At 36.1% G+C, this 16,659-nt stretch overlaps 3 protein-coding genes across 7 annotated transcripts; 1 reads left to right on the plus strand and 2 right to left on the minus strand.

The window, feature by feature from the left end:
* Window positions 1-856: 856 nt before the first annotated feature.
* Window positions 857-3,306, minus strand: Cyt-b5 (Cytochrome b5). 2 transcript variants are annotated; one of them, XM_071783029.1, is made up of 4 exons: window positions 2,866-3,306; window positions 2,559-2,687; window positions 2,409-2,473; window positions 857-1,323 (listed from the first exon to the last, which is right to left on the minus strand). In XM_071783029.1, the coding sequence occupies exons 1-4, from the start codon at window positions 3,022-3,024 to the stop codon at window positions 1,242-1,244; spliced, it is 435 nt and encodes a 144-aa protein (XP_071639130.1). In that variant the 5' UTR covers window positions 3,025-3,306; the 3' UTR covers window positions 857-1,241. The 2 variants fall into 2 exon arrangements, with proteins under 2 accessions (XP_071639130.1, XP_071639141.1); XM_071783040.1 differs by having other exon boundaries at window positions 857-1,361.
* A 1,441-nt stretch (window positions 3,307-4,747) lies between these two features.
* On the plus strand, window positions 4,748-7,071 carry LOC139815805 (torsin-like protein). Its single transcript, XM_071782988.1, has 4 exons — window positions 4,748-4,886; window positions 4,988-5,365; window positions 5,905-6,170; window positions 6,247-7,071. The coding sequence occupies exons 2-4, from the start codon at window positions 5,167-5,169 to the stop codon at window positions 6,841-6,843; spliced, it is 1,062 nt and encodes a 353-aa protein (XP_071639089.1). The 5' UTR covers window positions 4,748-4,886; window positions 4,988-5,166; the 3' UTR covers window positions 6,844-7,071.
* A 1,599-nt stretch (window positions 7,072-8,670) lies between these two features.
* On the minus strand, window positions 8,671-15,391 carry Vav (Vav guanine nucleotide exchange factor). 4 transcript variants are annotated; one of them, XM_071782859.1, is made up of 9 exons: window positions 14,937-15,391; window positions 13,832-14,345; window positions 13,651-13,719; window positions 12,223-12,412; window positions 11,523-11,864; window positions 10,936-11,256; window positions 10,407-10,811; window positions 9,676-9,947; window positions 8,671-9,431 (listed from the first exon to the last, which is right to left on the minus strand). In XM_071782859.1, exons 2-9 carry the CDS (start codon window positions 14,302-14,304, stop codon window positions 9,074-9,076), a joined length of 2,430 nt encoding a protein of 809 aa, XP_071638960.1. In that variant the 5' UTR covers window positions 14,305-14,345; window positions 14,937-15,391; the 3' UTR covers window positions 8,671-9,073. The 4 variants fall into 4 exon arrangements, with proteins under 4 accessions (XP_071638960.1, XP_071638949.1, XP_071638969.1 ...); XM_071782848.1 differs by having other exon boundaries at window positions 11,502-11,864; XM_071782868.1 differs by lacking the exon at window positions 12,223-12,412 and adding an exon at window positions 13,234-13,360 and having other exon boundaries at window positions 11,502-11,864.
* Between the last annotated feature and the right edge of the window lie 1,268 nt (window positions 15,392-16,659).

A 16,659-nucleotide genomic window follows, 5' to 3' on the forward strand; every position in this document is an offset into this window, starting at 1 on the left:
TCCATTGGTTTATCCCGCGCTCATCACGCGGCTCCTGCGTGCTCCAGGACGTCTCGACGCCGGCGTTTAATTTCAACGCCAGCTCCGTCGAATTAGTTTCGTGCGGTTTAGATGAACGCTTATGCGCCTGAATTTTTGCAACAGAATTTTTATTTATGAATATGTAAAATATATACAATATGAATATTTAATATAAATATGTATCATAAATAAAGGATATGTATATGTATCCTTATAAATTTTATACAAATTATGTAAAATTTATGTAAAACTTATAATTTATAATAGGATATATAGTCTTATTAAAAAAGAATGATTTAATGGTAATATATTCTCTTTTTTTGGTCCGCATGATCTATTTAAGAATAATTGATAATTTTCGCAAGTACACAGAATCGATCTGAGGTTGAGATTTAGTAAATTTAGGTTCGATTCAAGTATCTCCCAAATTTTTTGTACAGCGTCCTAATCTTGTTTGCACACATTATTTTTATTAATTCAAACTTTATAACTCGTACGCGTTATTATTTAGATTTTTCGAGATGTATCACGCGCTTATCGGTAAATAATTTGGAAAAAAAAAAAAAAAAGTGAATGCAATTATAAATTCATTGTACTCGTTATATAAAATATTATTTTCGATGCAGCCACTTTTTTCTTCTCATCAGCGATGCGGTTGACACAGTCTGCTGGATCAATTTGCTGCAAGAAGTGTAAATAACGTAAGCAATCGCAATCACGTTTCGTACGGTTTGATTGATGAATTACTTTGATTAGTTTTCGTCTGCTCGCAGCCGCCTGTTTTTTTTCGTTTAAGGATTTAAGGACGGGATTTTACTTCTTTGTTTCACGGGGGTTCTTCTTTCTAAGGAATTAAAGTAGTTTATTCAATTAAAGTCGTCAATTCGGAAAACGACGTCGCGTACGAACGCTACATGTACATATGCATATATATACCGTGTGTACAAACGTATACATATAAATATATAAATGCGCGTTATTTGTATATCATTATATAATACATCGTCGACTTTTCTCCTTATCCCTCTTTCTGTCTCGGTTTTAGAGCCTATAGGCCAGAAAATGCGTTATTTGGTTCATAGAAAACAACAGTGCGCGACATACATTCGGAAAAAATGTATAACAATTTATCAATCAATACATATGTATACATATATATATCTATCTATCTACATATATAGTTATTAACAAATAACATATGAAAAAGGGCTCGGAATGCTTTAATGTAGGCTGATAAAGTAGCGATAGAAGATGGTCGCGCACACCCCAATGGCGATTGGAATCAACCAGGACCACCAAGAACTGCAATTGCCAATCATCACATCACGATGCAGCATCGACTATTTACATATAACGATTCTTAAAAAGGGAAACTTTGTCAGTTTCCAATAAATATGAATTTAGACAGCATGAACATGTTCACATTTGATTTTATTCATGCAGGTGTTAAATGAATTAAAATCAAACTGATGTATTTTGTCTACAAGTTTAGCGAGACTTTAAAAAAACATTGAAACAAGGAGAAGCTAGTATATTAAAAATTAAATTATTATTATTATTATTAAATTATTTGTATCAAAAAGCCATAGTTCTCCGGAAAATCACGCTTAAGAAAGATCTATTTTCAGTCACAAATAAAAAGTAGGTATTTCAAATGTAAAACTAGACTTCCTAACATAATGCTGAATATTAGCATTGGAAAAGAAAGCATTAGCATTGCTAAAACTACTTTCAAAGCATGGAAAATTTAACTAACAAAAGAAAATATCGTGTTCTTGGAGTTACATAGGGCCAATTCCTTTTAGTGACACAAGTCGACACAAACATCGTTCTATCCTTCTTGGCATTCAATGAATAACAAAGACAGAACGACACTTGTGTCGACTTGTGTCACTAAAAGGAATTGGTCTATAATAAACAAGCTAATGAAAAATTGTGATTTTACTGTGATAAAAGACAAGTATACAAAATACTCAGCTTTAATAAAATCATTACACATCTGCACGGCACAAGTGCAAAAATATCCAAATCAGATAACGTTAGATAAAGTATTATGACATCACCTTTATTGAAAGCAAGTTTCTATATTCATACCGTCTTTGTGGAATAATCAAAATTAAAGAAAGTTAAGAAGAGAGAGGAGTTACTTATGCTAATGGAAAATTTAGAATTGGCTGTGGAACTGGAAAATTTAGGGATGGCTGTAAAAATGGAAAATTTAGGAATAAGTTGAAACTGGAATTGTTTTGTCAAAGAAAATAATCTTCTGGAACAGTAAAAAAAGTATGATTATTCTGAAATATTGAAACGTGTTAGAGAATTGTTAGAAGAAAGTTAGAGTCATGTTCTTAAAATAGCAGGATAGGAAAATGGAAATGAGATCATACCTAGGATTTTCATTTCCACTAGACCAGGTTTTACCCTTCTTTCCGCCATCTTTCGTCCTGTCTTCCTGAAATACAAATAATTGACAATAAGAAGAAAAAAAATGCAAGAGTAATATAAAACGTGACTTGAAATTAAAAATTAATTCATACTTCTACCAGCTCTCCAATTTTGTACGATTCCATCATTTGTCTCGCATCAGTCGAATGTCCTATATCCTCGAAAGGTTCCGTAGCGTCGCGTCCCTTTTGTTCCAGGAGTACCTCCTCGCCACCGGGATGCTATTACAGAAAATTAACGCATTAGATTAGTTCCAACACGAAATATGCATGTATTTTGAATAAGAAAGACTAAGAAGATTTAGATTCTCATTGAATTTGATTCAAAGATACGCAAGTCGGTGTCTAAAGTTTCTCTCTCTTTTTTTTTAATATTTGCGGGAGGGGAAAAAACTGTAACCTCATTGAGGAACGGAGTGACATTGTAGACGTTATTGTGAATGATGATCCACGTATCCTGGGAGGTGTCGGTGTGCTTCGCTACTTCCGCCCGGGTGAAGAGCTTGCCGGTTGAAGTAGCAGCGGCCGCGGTGTCATCCTTAACGTCCTTAGTTGCCATCTCGTCGGTTAGCGGGGTTAGCGGGTCTCTTCGTCGGGACTAAAGATCACTGTTCCTCAGCAAACAATCCACGTAGATTGACTCAGCGTTTTTTCTCACGCTTTCGTCACAATCGTCACCGACGCGCGCGTTAGACCGTCAACCAACGACTAATGCTCTAGGGAGTGACGCTCGCGGTTAGGATAAGCGTTTTCGATCGGTGCCAGCGATTTCGTGTTATCATCGGTCGCTTGACACCGTGCTGCTCCGGACTCCGGGCCCCGGGCGACACGATCGTCGATCGTCGTCGAACGACCGGTTTACATGAGAGTACGCGTAATCCGCACTTTCTACACCTTTAGGCCAGCTGTTCTTTTAAAAGAGCGGCAATTTCCAACGTCTTATTCTAACCGACCGTTAACGGCGTTAACTATCGAAATAGCCAATCTCTATTGATTATTTAACAGACGTTGGAAATAGTGGCACTTTATGTCCGTTTTTACCAATACGGATTAAACTTTTAATCTCGGTTTAATTTACTTTTTATCTTTTTCTAATTTCTAAGAGGAAAGATGAAACATGTAACAAGTTCAACTGTAATGTCCATTTCTACCAATGCCAATATTGCCAATTAATTTACTTTAATCTCTAAAGTTAATTAATCGGCATTTTGGTAGAAATGGACATTATATCTATTTCTACCAATGCAGATTTTAACTTTAATTTCAGTTTAATTAATTTTTTATTTTTTGTTCTATAAGTTATGAGAATTAATCAGAAAAAGACAATATAATTAATTAAAGGGGCCATTGCTTGTAAGTCATAATCGTAAAGCCATAAGAAAATAGACCAATCACACTCGATTATTCTTCGAGCTCAAGGAGAATAATCGACTGTGATTGGTCTATTTACTTACGGCCTTACGATTATGACTAAAACTTTGTTGTGTGCAATGGCCGTAAGTTAAACAGAGATTAAAGTTAAGGCCTATCTATAAATCTATTGATACAATTAATGTAAATTATATGTTGAACATTATGTCTTTATGTCATCTATTTAAATAATGAGTAATCTATCATCGGATCGAGGGGATAAGCAGACTCATATTTCGTTAGAAATATCGGAAAATTTATATTTTGTTTGCAATTTTATTTTCAGTGTTATTTTATAGTTTAGGCACAATTTTTAGAATGCCAGGAAAAATTAAGGAGTTTTAAGGATTTTGATTTTATATTTGTGATAAAAGGAAATAAATATTATGTGCATATTGTGTGTATTGCAACTGTGAGCTAACCAATAATGCTTTTTATTATTTAAAAGCTCACAGGTCAACTGATCAATATAAATAATCATATTTCTATATATTGCGATCACTATCGAGCTAGTCGAGGAGACGCTGATGATTTTCACAGGATATGCGAATTAATTTTACTTTGTTTCGTTATTTTGGGTGGAAAGTTGGATTTTATAAGAATCGAGAGAAATTAATAATAAACATGCAAATCTGCGCTTTCTGACAGGGTACGTGGTTTCTCTCAAATTTTCGCGATTACTCTTGGTTATATACATTAGGGATTAGTTTAGTCGTTAATTTAATTAAAAAATGCGAAATATTCTTGTTCTCTTTCCCTCAATTTATATTATACAAAACGATTTCGTGTCTGACGGCAAGAATTAAAGTCCCAGGGACTCCCGAGGTGGTACGCGGTCGCTTCATGGGATACAATCCAAGTGTAATCGAACACTGCACGGTATAAACCGGTTCTCGTTTGAGTGTCCCATTGTCAGACCTCCCATGACCTCCGCCCTCCGCCGCTCCGCCTAATTCGATACTCGCGTCCTCGCGACGCGTCGAATCAGTCGAATGGTCGAATTGTACCATTGTATGTACATTGTACCTCGCGTTTCGATTCGCGCCACAACATCTTCGACAACTCACTCGGATGCGGTCACGCTCACGCATTGCTTACGCACGTTTTTTCAGGTGACAGATCCAATTAAGCGCGATGGAGCGAAGAGCGATGCTGGCTCGTGACGCAACACGGCGCGGCATACCGTCGATGATCCGTCATGTGAACCTGATGTGAGCATTGTGAGCGATGTTTACTTGTGAAGGAAAACAAAGGTGGAGAAGAAAGCAAGAAAGTACCCCGACAGCCAAACATGAATCTCGCCGATCGCGTTCTGGTGCCTTTGCTACTTATTTCTACGGTCCTCGCGTTCGCACTGTGCGAACTCATAACGCTCGGTGTAGTCGGTGCGTTAAGCGGTTTAAGTGGTTTAGGTTATTTCGCGTACGACAAGTACAAGTGCCGGTATCAGGAATGCTGCACGGACGAGTACATCCATCCTGACTTAGACAGTGAGTGCGAATAATTTTTCTTCTGAAGAAAAAGAAGCTTAGATTATCGTATCTCCATTAAATCGAATCGGAGACGCCTTTTCAATCCGATGAAAGACTCGTGTGTCTGGTGGATTTATTATTTTTATTATAACTAATTTGATTTCTTTGATTTCCTGTCATTTATTTTCTTTAATATCCTGTCGTACGATTGTCGATGGTCATTAGATTTTATATTTAATTATCTATATTATTTGTGGTATATTGTACTTATATATTAAGAAGGGACCTTTCTATTTGCTAATTAACTAAGGGTACAATTGTTTTTTTTTTTATAGAGATCTAGCTTTGAGTGATTAGTATCTTTGTATTTTTCAATAATAAGAATAGTATATTTTTTACTAAATAAATTTCTTTATTTAATGAAAAATAAGAAATTAATTTTGAAATTCTGCAAGCAATTTAATAGTATTGTCTGTAATATTTTTATGTATTCCCTCTACGATATTAAGATAGAAATAAAAGGACTATGTATAATTAAAGAATTATTGGAATTATAGGATTAGAATACATGCTTACCGCTAAGTTATACGGACAACAAATTGCTCGTGAAACAATCATAAATGCACTGCGGGGCCACTGGGAAACTCACAATTCGCCCAAGGCATTGGTAATGAGTTTTCATGGTACGCCAGGAACTGGCAAGAACTTCGTGGTGCAGATGATCGCGAGAGCTTTTTATAAAAACGGTATGGAGAGCAAGTATTTCCACTTTTTCAACGGCCGCAATGATTTTCCTCTAGAACGAAAAGTAGATGAGTACAAGGTACGTTCAAATATATATAATTTATTGTAATATACTAAAAGAAAATAAAAATGTAATAGACAACTTCTTTTTCTAGGAAGTTTTGTATAAAATTATCTCCAACGGCCTGCAAGAGTGCGAGAGGTCGATGTATGTATTCGACGAGGTGGACAAAATGCCGGAGGGCCTGCTGAACATGCTGGTTCCCTTTCTCGACTACAACAGCTATCACAAATCCACCAAGACAGGAGAATCCATGTATCAGAACAAAGCTATTTTTATATTTCTCTCGAATACCGGCAGCACACAGATAGTGCAGCATCTCACGAACATGTGGGAAAGGGGCAACAATCGGGAGGACACGCAATTGCAGGATTTCGAGAAATTGATAGCCGACGGAGCGTTCAGTGAGAAGGGTGGTTTCTATCACAGCGACACTATACAGACCAGTGTGATCGATCATTATGTGCCTTTTCTACCTCTTGAGGAGGTGCACGTTAGAAAATGCTTGGCAAGAGCTTTCACCGAGCGAGGGGTCAACCCAAAGGATGATGAGATAGAGGAGGCGCTATCGCACCTGACCTTTGGCCCCGAGCCGCATAATCTGTACTCGATGGCCGGCTGTAAGAGGATAGAACAGAAAGTTGCCGCGATTGTGTATCGTAAACGATCGGAGACCAAAACTATTAAGTGATTGAGATAATTTGAAACACTCGAATTGTTAATAAAAGTAAAAATATTGAGACACTATCGTATAAGCATTTGTATAACATCTCGATAAGACCCTTTATTTGATAGAATTTCTTATTGGCACACTCAGAAAAATATGTCTAACAATTAAAAAAATAGTAAAATTAATTTTTTATACTTACAATAAAAAATATATATATCTATTTATTATATATATATATTTGCATCTATATATAGTTGTTTGATAACCAGTAATATAACTATAAGTAATATAACTATAAGAAAGAGGAATAATTTCTCAATTTCTCGAATAAATTTTCTATAATTAATTAATTTTGTTGCTTAGAATAACGAATATATCAAGCAAATATTACAAGCCGTTAATAAGATTTGGTGTATTTCTCTCCTAGACTTTTAAACTAGTACCTAAATATTACTATTTTTCCCATCTAGACAGAGTTTTGATTGGCACTAATTGAGCTTATAATAAATTAAAATTTTTAGGCAGCTTTTCTCTCGTGGACTTGTAACTCCAAGCAACAATCAGATCATAGAAATTTATATACAATTATATTTTATCTAAATACATGATATTATAAAAGTCAATAGACACCGATAATTAATAGAAATGATTAGATATTTTCAAGAATCATAAAATTGAACGCTTGCAAAATGAATAATTTCTTGAGATATAATTAACACGTGAAACACGAATATAATTTATACAAATATAATGATCTTAGACTTAATGATCTTATTCTTGACTTGATCTTAATGAGAAATTGCTCTCTTTGTTCTCCAATTACCAAACACCCTGTATACAATTTGTGTGCTTATTTGTTCGCAATTTAAATATAACTAGAAATATCTCTTATTAATTGTACGAGTAGGATTATGTACAATTAACTTCTGGCAATTGACTCTGAAATTTAATCATAAAGAAGAAAGTTGTTGACAAGAGAGATATAGACCACCACACATATAGTATGCTCATAGAAAAAAGGGAATTGGAAGCAGATCTTTTAGGCGAAAAATTCATATTTTGTTAAAGTTGAAGTGGAGACACATCTATAAAAAATATTAGTTGCAATTCTTTGGTATGATTTTTCTCTTCTTTTAATTTTCTTTAAGAAAAATTTTATTCTCAAAGAAAATAAGCTCCCGTTCTTTTATTTTGTATGTGCACATATTTTTCTAAATTCGCACTTTCAGACAACTTTAGTCTTTATGATACCATCGCCTAACGATTATCAGGAATGCCGCGTCGCAGTAAAAAATATATATACGCAATTATCTTTATAATTCTATACACGTGGCTAAAAATATTTTTCTAAGTTGTCTAAAGGCTGGTATTCATAATCGGATCTTATATTTAAGACCGATCTTATATTAAGATATCTTAAGTATAATCTTAAGGTGTTATGAATCAATCACAGAGAGCCGTATTAGCATCTTAAGACATCACTTAAGACGGTCTTGAAAGATAAGGACCGACTATGAATACCGGCCTAAGTGTAGCGCCATGCACATATCGATGTGACGCGTTTTTATCTCGTTAAACACAAAAGAACAGTAGCGTCAAAATTACGCATGCGACGTGCAAACTGTGCATACATTTACCTACTTTTTTTTATACAACGCAAAAATGCCTCGTGAATAAACTCGTCTTCTTATTCTTCCCTACTGAGGTATGCGTCGATAGAGTTATTATAATTGCACCGTAAGATGATTACCATGGCGTTTATCTGCCATCGAGAGGTCAACAAATATTAAGTCGTTGCGTATAAGATGTCGGTTCTATAATTAAAAAAAATTAGAAGTTTTGTAACAGTATGGTTTAAATTATACCCGACTTTATGTATTGTAAAATCTTATTTTTTACATTTCACCTTCAGTTATATATAACATTCTTCATGCCGTGAGGTTAATAGATCTTACGTTATCACACAGAAGATAAAAATGTCTCCTCCTAAGTGTAAAATTTATGTAACAAATGTCATATCTGTGTATGTAGGGATCTCAAATAATATTATACGTATCTCCTATAAAAATATCTCACAAATTTTCACCAATTCATTAAAAACTTTATATTTACAAGTATGCATTTCATAAAAGAATCTCATCGTTTTGTCACAATACATAGTAATCAATGATCAAAATACGTCTAGCCGAAAACTTGGGAATCCGATATATTATATGCAACGATATAATAACGGTCCGTGTTTTTAATAATCCTATTCCTCCTCCACATATTCTTTTGGAAAGAATCCTACTTGATCGCCTATTTTACCCTTCCACCATCCTTTGGCATCACCTTCCTTGCTCAGTACCACGACTCGACAACCACGTCGTAGGCTCAGTTGATTGCGTTCGCAGCCGCGGAAGTCGAATAGCGCCTTGGCCAGGACACGCCGGTACGGCCATAATAGACGCTGGTCCAGTTTCTCGAAGTTCTCCGAAAGCGACGCTCGTTCGTAGTACTCGACCAACTCAACGACACTCTTGAAAAACCGAGACTCGCTAAGATAGTACAGATCCGCGCCGTCCACATCGCGTTTGAACACTCGAATATGCTTGACTGCTCCTTCCGCTCTAAAAGATATAATATGGTCTTATCACTCTTATCAGTATCCAATGAAAGACTTTAAGAAATTCCAATAGATAAATAGAATAAATAGAAGAATGTTTAACTTTAAATATTAAAAATTTATCGAAATAATAGAATATATAAATGATCTAAATATGTTTTCTTCAAAATAATATGGAAATGGAAAAGATAAAATTAAATAGAATTATTCTAAAATAAAGGGATTTTTTGTCGCGCGTTCAAACTTACTTGATACTAAGAGCGTAATTGGTTTCATGTTTAAGACGCGGCTGTCCAGCCGGACGGACGCGCAGCATGTAGGTGCCATCTTCACGAGATTCCAGTTTATTGGAAGCTGCATCTCTACCCATCTCCCCAACGAACCACAGCTTCATGGTGAGTGCACGTTCGCACGGTAGTGGCGGCGGCGGTGTCGGCGACGGCGGCGTGGGCATACAGCGACCCGAGTGCGCGATGCACTGCTTGTGCACGGCAAGGCGACATACCTCGCATTTATAGCCCTATGTGATACGATACTCGATAAAGTTAAAAAGTTTGTGATTTGGATTTTCTGATGCTCTGAGAAAGATCAAGAAACAGAATGGCAAATTTTGGAAATGCTAATTTCTCAAATCATCGATTTTTACATTTCTCATTTTTTATAATTTTAAATTACTTTAATTCTTTCTTATACTTTCTTTTGAATCTTGAAAATTACACGATTCAACAAGTTCTCGGTGAATTTTTATTAGAGTTTTATTAGGATTTTATTATATGAATTTTATTAGTTTTATTCTTCAAGATTTACGTAATCCAATTTTTATACAATTGGCTCTTTTGAAAAAAATTATACAAAAATTACAAAATTGGCACTTTTGGTATAAATTGTGTCCACTAAAGATTAGATTATCTATTTTTCGTATAGCTATAAGCGACTGATAATGCAAATAATTAAACATTTTGCGAACTAAATCATTTACCTGGAATATGCGGCCTTTAAGAAATTTTCCACATCGTTGACAGCTCTTAGGTGTGTCGAACGTTGTCAACTTGAATTTATGATTGGTATTCCGACAGGCTGCAGGATTAACATTATCCATTGCATCCTGCAACGCCTTTATCCAGATCTGCTTCTGCTCCTCCGTTCTCGCATATAAAGTGTATGCCGTGTACGCCTGCTTATGTACAAGTAACCACTGGTAGGACCAACGTGAATCTCTGCCCAAAGTTCGCCGTCCTATGTGGTCCTCCAGTCTATAGTCGTCTAATCGTAGAGTTTCTCGGTAACAATATTGATCTCCTCTGCCAGCTTTGCAAATCAGTACCACTTGTTCGAACACGAATGCATAACGGGCCTTTATTCGCTGGTCGCCATGAGCTTTTACCTATAGAAAAACTAAATTAGTCATACGGTTCAATCGTACTAAGCTAACTTTAGAGTCCATTGCAACGTTTTATTGGAAACTAACTGAAAATATCTATTTTTGTTTAAGAAGATATTAAGCAAACCTTGAGCTCGCCGTCACGAAGTAATCGGCCGAAATCCTTCAGTTGCGCATCCTCAGGCACATCCCAGTCGATTATCGATGCTTGGATGTCCTTGATGATATCAAGCGTATCGGAATCGCGTTTCACTTCGTTTATATACTGAGCGACATCGACCATCACTTCCCTCGCCTTGGCCAACGCATGACAGTCCTCTACCCACTCGCGAGGCGTTTCCTCCACCAACTTATCCAATAGCAAGTGATACTTGAGCACCCTTTGCATCGGCACAGACAGTATATCGCGCAGCTTAAATTTACCATTGTTAGCTTCTTGTTGGCACCTCTGTAATAAGTATCAATGTTAAAACAGCTCAAATATATTACTCTGTTTAATGAATTAGTGATTTTATACGATTTTACAGGTATTTCTAGAGATTATATTTCTGATATTATACACATCGGAATATTAAATAAATTTGGCGAAATAATGATTTCTTTAATTTTAAATCTAAAAAGTCTGAATGTAAAATATAAAACTTTTATTTTTTTTTGGTAATTTAGTTTTACAATTTGCACTGTAAAACTTACGATAACTTCTTGATTGATTACTTCGTTACGCGCGCAGACTTCCTGCAGAGTATTTTGTGCTACGGTGAGATTTGCGCAGTAATCGCCGTAAATGAGGAACTTCTCCCGCCAGTCCAGGAAGACTTGGGCGAGCGCGGCGCCGTTCCGCGCCTTGCGTAGTTGACTGTGAAAGCCTACGTGGATTTCCGCGAGCTCCTTGATACCGAAGAAGATGCGGGCGGAATCTTCGGGCCGGAGTAACGACGATAGCGGTCGGGCGAAGTGTCTAAGTAGGCTACTGAGAACTTCTGTGTAGTTTCGCTCGGTCTCCACGAGCTCCTGGATAACGTAATCTCTCTTCTCACCTCCAGAAATGGCACTACTCTGTTGCACGAAGATTATCTCGATAAAAAGAAGCGTTTTTTGTGCGAATTACAAAGTAGTATGCAAGGTGTAAAGCGTAGCGCATGGTGAATAACAAAATTAATCGTACGTAAATGCGCTAATAATAAACAAGAATTCACTCGACTTTCCTGTATTCTCAATAATGAGATTAAACATTTAGTACATTCATGCAGTCTTTCTGCATTTTAGCAGACGGTCTCTCTGACTAGCTGCTTCTTCTTCAAGTTTTTCAAATAATGGCCGAAGAAAAAAGGGAAGGTTTGGCAACGTCTTACACAATAGTATAAAAAGTTGTTAACTGAATAGAAATAAGGGCAAAAAAAAAAAAAATGATAACCTGCGCAACTGACGGAGGAGGTGGTAAATGCAGACTACAGAGGTCCTGGTAGATCTCCTCGCTTTGCGCGTGGCTGCAAAAAGCTCCATACCCATCTTCCTCGCCGACTGGATCCTCATTATCCCTCCCGCCGCCCGTCTCGTCACCCTCCCGTCTCCTAAACCTTCTGCGGCGACCCTCATCTTCGCGGCTTTAGCATAAAAACACGAAAAAAACGTGGCCATGCACTATGACATGCATACTGACGGGAATTGCTAAGTTCTCGGCAAAAATTAAAATTATAATATAGCACAATTATAAGGTCTGCCACTTATGATAACTGCGTTCAATATGTATCTTCAGCATGAAGAGTGAAACAGTACCACCATTGTATCATGTAGACAGTATATATAATTTATGCATCAACATGTAAATTTAATATATATTATATATATACAATATATATACATGTATATACAATTTTATGTATACATGTAATTTTTTTTTTAATAATACATAATATGCACGTATAGATCAGTTATACATATTTTGAAAAATATTACGAGAAAATATTTATGCTTCATAAAGCATATAAAATATTATGAAATAGAGCTTCTTCCACACAGAAATATATACAATATCTGTATAAAAATGTACCATGCACAATAAAAACTTTCAATATTAAAAAAAAAAAGTCTTTCGTACAATAAATGTAATTTATACTTATGTTTAAATAATTTGGGGTATAAGTCGAGACAAAAATTTGACGTAAGAAAGTATCAGAAAGATTTTTACATTCACGAAAACGAAGCTGTTTGAATCAAAATGAAATTTTTTCCGAGCAATAGGTTTTAAATCACAGCATAACATTTTGTTTGTGTACACAAGAACGTTTCGATTCATGCTTTGGATCGTTTACTATTTATAGATTGAAGAGGCATAGACTGCATTTGCGAAAGAAGGATACAATGATGGCTGGTATTCTTTCAGCAAAATGTTTTTAAGATTGTTAAATCGTAAAATGACGTATACCTTCTCCACGGAAGGCCAGTTACGTTGAGAATTGCTCGAGAAGCAGAGCAATTCCTGATAAACCCGAGACTCATCTACGTCTGCAGCTCTAGTTTTTATGGTAAACGCCACCAATCCATGTGTGGCGCTAAACCAATATAAAAATTACTAAAGTCTCTGATGTTATTTTTGAAGAACAATGCAATTATTTCTTTTCATTAATTTCATTAATCGTTATCGATTCTTTTCATTAATCGTTATTTAAAAGTTATTTATTTAAGAAGATATACACGTGTCTGTATAACGTGACAATAGAAAATGGAAGTTTCATTTTAAAAGAGACAAACCTTAATCTTTTAGAATCAAGATATAATGCTTTTGGACTTCAATATTTAATAAACTCAAAATGTAACTATTATCTTAGCAATAGGTTCTTACCCTGCGCCAGCACTTTGTAAATCCTTATAAATGTCCTCTTGTGATCTTCCATGACCAACAGAGAATCCACTGCAACAAATAAAATAGATTTCTTTATTATTTCATAATTATTAATCTATTTATCTTATAATTATGGCAAATTCTAATGCGATGAAAAATACAAAACTCGAAAGTTACTCACAGTATACTCTTTCGCCTCAGTCTTGGACAATTGGACAAAGCGGAGAGTGTGCAGAGGACGCGATGGAAGTTAGAAAGGTCGAACAGCATAAACGGTTCGAAAAGCTCCGAGTCGGAAAGGCCGAAGACACTCGAGCACACCGATAAGAACACTTTTATATTACGCAGACACAGGAACTGTGCCATCTGAGGCTTCTGATTCACATCCTTCATGTCTATGCACCCAGGATCCACAATGTTCAGTAGATTGCACAGCAACACACCGTCCCGTAATGTATAGGCCAGGTCGAACGCAGTTGCCTGTGGCCAGTTGGCCTTGTGATCCGCTCGTAACGCACCGCATCTGGTCAACCAACTGGCACACTCGTGCCAGCCCTTACCAGCATCCTCGCTCTCTGCCCTATTCATTTTGATACTTCTTCTTTCAACGGTTAGAGCATTGAAGGCACATTTATAATTTTGCAGATACTTCATGCATTAGATTCTCCAAGGTTCCATTCGTGTCAAGCTGCTACCTGTTAAATACAAAACTATTATAAATATAAGTAGGTATAATTATTATAAAAAGAACACAGAAAAATCTTTTAGTATGTATTGTATGACAAAAAATGATAAAAAAAAAAATAAGGAGACTGAGAAGCTTAAATAAATTTAGATTATTTAAGTAATAGCATGAGATTTTCACGATACCTAATTTGTGATACTCTTTCATAAAATTTAAGATAAATACTAATGCAAACGTCATATTGAGTTATATTGAATGTTATAGTATAGGAATAATAAAAGATAAATGAAATATTCTTTTACACACATATGTCTGCTTTTTGATACTACAATAATTAAGATGTTAATAAAGTATATTTTATGCTAGATAATATATATTCGTAGTATTAGATAGTATAACTCTTCTTGAGGAAAAACACGTGTCAATACTCAAGGCTTTATCTTTATTAGAAAAATTGACATTTTACGTCATGACGAAACGTTAGCGAGCAAAAGAATCTTCCTACAAAACGCGCTGCTGGAGAGACCAATTTGTGAGATTAAATCGCGTGTGCGTGATTCTTATCGCCTCTCAATCTCCTCTATCGCGAGAGTGGACTGACCGACAATTTCAAGCCGAGCATCATCTCTCGGGACACCGGGACGGAAGTCATCGCGCGGCTCCAGTCACTGACGGACCCAGCGACGCTCGTGGACTCGGTGGACTCGTACCGCGGACGGTGCCATCGGCTATCACGGCGTCTCCTCTCCTGCGAGAAGGGGGAAGGACCACGTACACACGGACGCGAGCAGAGAAGACGAGAGGAAAGGCGGCGGACGGTGCACAGAACTCACAGAAGAGACGAGTCACTCGCGCCGCGCGCGTAGCCTAAACCTCGTGCTGCACGCCACGCGTCGCTCGGTCATTCTCGTGATCCCCGCGGACCCTTGATCCTCTCGTGACGTTCGGCCAGTTCGGCACCGCGTTGCCTCCGCACGGCGAACTCGCGTCCGCCATACACCGCCGCACGAATTGACTGACCGCGGAACGCGGCGGACCGACAGACACCGACCGACCGACGGCGATATCGCTGCATTCGCTGCTCCCGTCCGTGCGCTCTGGATATCCCACAGGACCGGCCGCAGGCGCTCGGGAGCCTCGCGCGTGTGCCGGCGGATGTCTCGATGCGACCGGATGCGGTCGATGCGGATCTTTTCAGCTTCGTCATGGCGAATTTTCGCTCGAAAATCGAAGAACTTTGAAGCAGAATAAAAAATATATTTTTAGCAAAATTTCAATAATGTTCATATATTGTACGTCATATTTTTAAATCTTTTTCTGAGATTTTTAGTATTTCTCTGTGAAATTTAAATACATCAAATTAATTTCGTGTGTTTTAAATATATAATTGTATACTTTTGTTCATGAATGCATGATGATGAGTTATTAAAGATTTCAAGCGATAAGGAAACGCTTTAGGTCGAATCGATTAATTTAATTCAACTGAATTGTTTAAAGCTAAATTTCTAACTATAATTCGTTATCTAATCCTTTTTTCCATATATACTAAATAACAAAAAATTAATCATTCTATCTCATGTCAACAAAATATATTACCTATTACTAGGATATTACTTGATAAGATAAGTTAATCACCGATTAAAGTTAATTAAAGTTTGAGCGAAATTATCGTAAGGCGGATGTTTTCTTACCACTTAATTGAGGTACAATCGATTACTCGAATTTCTTGGATCGATCTTGCGGGTTCGCGCTAGACGTTCACAACTAAAAACAATTTTAAGTGCGGGTGCTTCCACATTTATTATCTTATTTATTATTATTTATTAAATATATATAGTTATGCTAGGTACTGAAATTATATTTTATAATTCAAAGAATGCAACGAGCATAAATAAACACGATCAATATATATCACCTGTTCCTGAATAAATAATAAACTAGAATATTAATTGATAAACCAGAATGCAGTTTATATTATAAAAGTAATACAAGTATATTCGCACAAAGATAGATGCAAGTAAAACATTATGAAATGCGTGTAATAAATGCATAATGCAAATCAACAACTTTTTGATGTTTAAAAAAAAAAATTCTCACGTTTTATTTCTTTATATAGAACTCGTCTCTTCGTGATTTAATTCCGAAGAACAAATATAATAGTAATAGCCAATTAATGCATACGTTATTTCTATTATTTTTAATCATTAAATAAGCCTACATGTACACATATGACACACAATACACATATATGTATACGTGAAGCCTGACTTTTGATACGATCTGTGTACATAATTTTAAGATTATTGTATTAAAGATTGAAATAA

This window comes from Temnothorax longispinosus, chromosome 1 (genome assembly GCF_030848805.1).
Source record: "Temnothorax longispinosus isolate EJ_2023e chromosome 1, Tlon_JGU_v1, whole genome shotgun sequence".
NCBI lineage: Eukaryota > Metazoa > Arthropoda > Insecta > Hymenoptera > Formicidae > Temnothorax > Temnothorax longispinosus.